Source organism: Cornus florida, unplaced genomic scaffold (assembly GCF_030987335.1).
Source record: "Cornus florida cultivar Cherokee Brave unplaced genomic scaffold, ASM3098733v1 CherokeeBrave_3.0.0_Hap2_Chr09, whole genome shotgun sequence".
In the NCBI taxonomy this organism is placed as follows: Eukaryota; Viridiplantae; Streptophyta; class Magnoliopsida; order Cornales; family Cornaceae; genus Cornus; species Cornus florida.
Window position 1 is genome coordinate 57,676,462 of NW_026775579.1, and position 6,193 is coordinate 57,682,654.

At 35.3% G+C, this 6,193-nt stretch overlaps 1 protein-coding gene across 1 annotated transcript; it reads right to left on the bottom strand.

The window, feature by feature from the left end:
- Positions 1-367: 367 nt before the first annotated feature.
- On the bottom strand, positions 368-2,199 carry LOC132272663 (uncharacterized). Its single transcript, XM_059773764.1, has 3 exons — positions 2,068-2,199; positions 1,000-1,263; positions 368-910 (listed from the first exon to the last, which is right to left on the bottom strand). Exons 1-3 carry the CDS (start codon positions 2,197-2,199, stop codon positions 368-370), a joined length of 939 nt encoding a protein of 312 aa, XP_059629747.1.
- Between the last annotated feature and the right edge of the window lie 3,994 nt (positions 2,200-6,193).

Sequence of the window (6,193 nt, forward strand, 5' to 3'; positions counted from 1 at the left end):
CGTCACCAAGGATGACCTCTTCTAGCTCCTCTGTAGGTTCCGCTCTATGAAAGTATGGTCTATCTTTCCCTTCCAGCCTTTCAATCGTAAGTACCTCTTACGATTTTGTTTTTCTAAGAGAGGCGACATAACATTCGCGAGCCATTGTTTGGTCCCCTCTTAGCTCTCCCATACCATATTCAGTTGGGAATCGCATCAGGAGATGGTAAGTGGACGTGATTGCTTTCATGGCATTTAATGTTGTCCTCCCCAGGATAATATTGTATGATGATGGGCAGTCCACCATTACAAAGTCCACCATTACAGTGACCTGCTTGGATTGGCTCCTGCAGTAACTGGAAGGGTAACTGCCCCCAGTGGATGTACTTTATCGCCTGAAAATCCCACCAGTGGTGATTTCATGGGTCGGAGCTTCTCTCGGCCAATTTTCAATTTCTCGTATGCCTAGGGGGTCATCATGGGGCTGGTGAATTCCCTTGTCATCTTCTTCAGAAAAGGTTATGACCGGCTCCTCAACTCGAGGTAATTTTGTTGGAGGACTTGTCATTCCAACTTCATTCACCTCTGAAAAACTCCGAATACTCCTAGCATGAGCCCTCTGAGCCGAACTCGTCTCACCACCACCAGCGAAGCCACCCGATATAACTTTGATCTCACCCATTGGTTGGTGTTGAGGAGGGCGATCATCTCGGCCCTCCCGGGCAGGGTTGGAGCCTCCTTTTCCATTTCCAGTTGTGAATTTGCGTAAATGACCTTTACGAACAAGGTTCTCGATCTGGTTTTTGAGGTCGAAACAATCTTCTGTGTTATGTCCATGGTCCCGGTGAAACCTACAGTATTTACCTAGAGACCTCTTTGTTGGATCAGTTTTTAGCTTTGGCGGCCATTTCAATGATGCGTCATCTTGAATCTACAGAAAGACTTGATCTACAGATGTATTTAGGGGGTATAGTTATTATACCTGCCTGGGCTCACTGGGCGGCGAGACGATCTGTCAACCTGGTTGTTTGAGAATTTCTTGTACTTCGATTCCTTTTCCTCCCTAGTGTTAGGTGCTGGCCTCTTCTTCTCCGACCTCTTATCTTCACCATCTTTGTTTTTTCGTGCATTCATAGCATCCTCAGCGTTCATGTGCTTCCACGCTCTAACCATCAACTCTGTCATGCTTGTAGGGGCTTCTTTTGATAAGGAAAATAGGAACTTAGAAGTCTGTAATCCTCCCATAAAGGCTGTGAGGGCAACCTTGTCGTCCACCTCTTCTACCTACAGCATATCAGCATTAAAACGACTTATGTAACCACGGAGAGGCTTTCCCTTATGCTGTTTCACATTCAATAAGTGTGTTACTGTCTCCTATACCTTTGCCCAGCGATGAAGTGTCCAATGAATTGTTTGCTCAACTCATTAAAGATTTCAATAGAGCCTGACTTTAATTTATTGAACCAAGGATGAGCCCAACCCTTTAGTGTGGTAGGGAAAGCCCTGCACATAATCTCATCCGGTACGACTTGCAAATACATAAGAGCTTTGTAGGTCTCCAAATGATCGAGAGGGTCCCGCGTCCCATCGAAGCTCTCAAGAGTTGGCTGTAGGTCTCCAAATGATCGAGAGGGTCCCACGTCCCATCGAAGCTCTCAAGAGTTAGCATATTAAATTTGCTAGGTAAAGGACAACTCATAACATAACAGCGAGGCTAAATGCTAGGTTGGTCTTCTGTACCAGATCGTTCACTGTGGCCTAGCCCTTCGTTTTCATTGCTTGTATGACGTCTTTGACCCTAGTTCTCAGATCTTGCATCTACAGATTGAAATAAGTGACGTCTTCAGTCTTGTCACCAACACAACCAGAGGTACCTGCACGGAGCCTGGTATTATTCCGTTCAAGAGACCGATGGTGATGGCTTCTCTGTTGACCCCCTATTTGACTAAGCTCAGCGTCGTTGTCAATCCTACAGGAGTCATTCTTGGATACTTCATTATTCTCCACCTCATTAAGGGCGGCTAAGCGTTGTAGAATCATTGAATTTTTCTGGACTAATTGGTTCATTCCCTTATTTAGGGTTTAAACCTGTTGTTCCAACGCTGTGACGCGTTCCTGATCGTTTGGGACGGCGGGGGGTTGCCTCGTCGAGTCCCTTTGATCAGAAGTTTGCAACGCTTCGTATTCGCCAGCAACCAGACCAGATCGCAATCGAACCATACTTTATTTAGAGAACTAAAATCGTTCCCACAGACGGCGCCAACTGTTAATGATGGATTATGCGCAACCTGGATCTGATCTGACTTCCTGAATAAAGAGAAGAAAAAGTGATCCTACGAACACCGGTGTGTTACCGGTGGAGTAGGCTCCGACGAACAAGTCAGTGTGAATGATAATCTCCCTGGAGAAATCGAGAAATTGAGTCAGGGTTTATTGCGTACCTCAAAACGTTGATTCCCTCGCCTTTTTTATAGGGCTTAGGTTAAGATGTCACGTACAATTACCTTATTGTAATCTGTAGACTTAATCATCATCGTAATCTTTAATCCTTATCACAATCTTTAATCCTTATCGTAATCTGTAAAGCCTATCTCAATCTGTAATCCTTATCGTAATCTGCAGAGCCTATCTCAATAGTGCGTTAATTTAGTAATCTTCCCTTAATTATGGATACTTAAATTATACATCCATCAAAAAGCATGATTTTTAATAATTTAATTTTTAATTATATGGCTCCAACATAGAAAAAGAGGGTCAATTTATTTTGGGTAGATTTAATTTTGGAGGGTAAGTGTTGTTTCTTAAAATTATTATTATTTTAAAGTAAGGCAAGCCAAAACCGCATTACAAAGAGGAAGTAAAACAATTTTCAAGTCCAAAAAACCAAAAGCTGCATTCCAAAAGTCAATCCAAATATTGTCTAAGTGCTCATTCAATTAAGTGTGTTTGATAACTCAATTTGAATATCACTGAAAAAGTAAGTGCCACTTAAAAAGTAATTATTGAATGCTAAACAGTAAAAATTCAAAAATATATCAAAAAATATTTATTTTTTAATTACTACTTAAAAACTTCAGTACTTAAAATTCAGTTCTTAAAATTTTTCAATTTTATCAAACAGCATCCTAGTTTATAAGAGACCTATCAAAGCTTTCGAGTGAGCCAAATAGTTCGAGAGAGTTTTAAAAATAGAGATGTGTACCTCTATTACCCGGTCTTAGATCGCTAACCTTGTGGTAATTTTTTGTAATTTTTATAAAAATGATGCAACATGACTTCAAGGCTGGTTACTACCTTAATCATCTTTCCAACTATTAATTGACAAGAAATCCACGCATTAAAGTTGAAAATTTGAATTAGGCTACTTAGTATTTTTGTATGGTAGCAACTTTAGTCTTCAGATTCTCAATGTGTAACTCAAATGTCATTTATATATTTATCAACAAGGCTATGGAATTATATAATTAGTATTTTGAAGATGAAAAGATGTGTAACCTAGTTTTAAATTTTCAATTTAATAATGTTATATGTGGTAACATGACATTTATACATTAAAATTGAGATTGTGAATCAATTTACTTACCGTCAAAAATAATAATAGTAATAATGATCAATTTACTTTGTCTTATTGCAATTCTGATTGTCTAATTGAATGTCATTCAAACCGATAGGTAAGGCAATAATAGTCTAAGTGAAATTTATACTCAACTTTGTACATTATATTACAAATCGAATTTTATAATCAAATTTGTCCATTAATTAAAATTTTAGCACTATGGCTAAAATATTTTTCTCAGAAAAGATTTTCTTTTTTCAAGTAAAATATATTTTTACTTTTTCAGCGTTTAGCAAAGGTTTAGGTTGAGATTGAGACCAAGTCCATCCAATTACAGTCGGACGTGTAAAATAATTTGTCAAAAGTTTATGGGCAAGTTTTTTTGTTAGGTTTTAATATTTTTTTTTCGTAAATAGTTTACAACAATCAAATATCAAAAAATAAAAAATATTTTTTTAGAAATTATTTTACATCCAAACAAACGGAGCCTAAATCAAATGAGTGAGAGAAGATAAATGTTCACAAGAACATATTTGATAAAAGTATAACCAAATTTCTGGACTTGTTGGATTGTGTTTTGAAAGATTCAAAAACGATGTTATATTTGGTAAATATGAAATCCGCTATTACATTTCTATGTATTTTGGCTTGTAGCATTACTTTAGTCTTTGGACTCTCCTATGTAAATGTGATTTAGATTTTTCAAATTTGTCCATTAAATTGGAAATCAGAAACAAAATTTTTAAGGGAGTGGTAGATAAAATGTAAAAGAAAAAAAATTAGAAAAAAATTAGAAAATTTTCTAAAATAGGTTTATATACACGAAAGCAAAATTTTGTTGGCCGAAAGGGAGGTATTTTGAAATACCTCTTAATATCAAGCTCAGTGTCTCTATATGTGTGTGTGTGTGTACCAGTTTCGAACCTGAGCCAGCTGGTTTAGTGTCTAAGCCGTAAGCCTGTTACAAGGTGAATTGCAGAATTGGTGTTTACTCTATTTACTTAGAGGAAATTTCAAAAATGTCTGCCTGACAACAATTATAGAAATGTAAAGCTTAATACTAATTATTTAATATAAAAAAAAATCTCATAAACTAAGTTATGGCTTCAAATTCTAATTGTTACATTGTCATGTGCTAGTATATTAATGTTTGATCTGCATTTTAAGAGTAGGCGAGTTAACATATATATATATATACACACACACACACACACACACACGGAGTATATAACATAACAATTTTTTTTTTTTCAAAATCAATGAACAATTTTTTTTCTTTTTTTTCAAATCCTAGTCCAGGACGGAGCCAGGATTTCAAGTTAGAGGGCACCGTGCAAAAAAAATATATGTATAACATAACAAATATAAAATACGAAAAAAGAAGAAGAAGAAAATTATTCAAATATGCAGGTAGAAGAATTTTAAAAAGTAGAAATAGAAAATGAAAATGAAAGAAAAAGAAAGAAAATTGAGATAACTTTAAAAGGAAAAAGTTAAAAGTTTCAATTGATGTAGGAAAATTTAACTTTTTCTTTCAAAGAAATTTGAAGACTAAAAGAGAAAATAAAGAGAGATAATTTTATAAATCACAAAATTTAGGGGCACACAATATAATTTTTTTCATATATATGAAAAAAATTTTAAAAAATTAACACCATATTATAGTGGGCCCCCGATTCCTAGTTGCCATTCCTGCGTTACTTTTGTTTTCTTTATTAACAAAATAATATAAAATTAAAAAATGAGGTATTTTATAATACCTCTTTTGTTGTTTTGGTTTTGGTTTCTGATCTACCAAGCCTCGAGAACCCTTGCATCATTAGGGTTGAAACATGGAATGTTACCCAAGAAGAAACAAGGAGGCTAGGTTTTTAAAATTTCTTCATTTATTCATAGATACTATAACTTTGGAAGCAGCTCACTTTCAATTAAATTATGAACAATTTGGAGATTCCTTTGTAGTACCCCTTAAGCACTTGATGCAAATGAAAACACAATACAAGAAGATCAAAGAAAATCATAATAAATTTGCATTGAGTGGAAATGTAAAAATATTAATAGAACAAAAGGTATCTAACTTCTAGCACAGTTACCGTAAAATCAAATTGATATTTAATAAAAAGTAAAAATCGTGTTATTTATTTGATAATAGATTATATAAATTATTCATATATCAAAGGACATTTAATCGAATGATATAATCTCTCCATCCGAGATCAAGGATCTTGTAATCTAATAGATGGTAAGAGTTCGAATATCCAAATGAGCAAAGTGTGTGTGTGAGTGATGTGCATGAGTTTCTTGTTAATGACAAAAAAAAAAAAAAAAAAAAAAAAAAAAAAAAAAAAAAACCACCTTGAACATCCAAGGGAAGATGTTCGAGCCCAGGTGTGGGCAAAGAATGTGTGAATAAAGAAGGTATACGCACATTGTGCAAGATGTAACAAAACCTATGACGTGTTGCGCCTAATGCACGGGACTAATTAGAGCAACGAATGCACATCACGTACCACTCTAATTAGCCTGGTGCATGGTGCGCCGACACACTTAATATCTATTCTTGTGACTTGTGGTGCTAATGTGTTTCAAAAAAAAAAATTCAAAATTTAAGAATAATGTTGGCATTATCAAAAAGGAGGTATTTTGAAATGCCTCTAT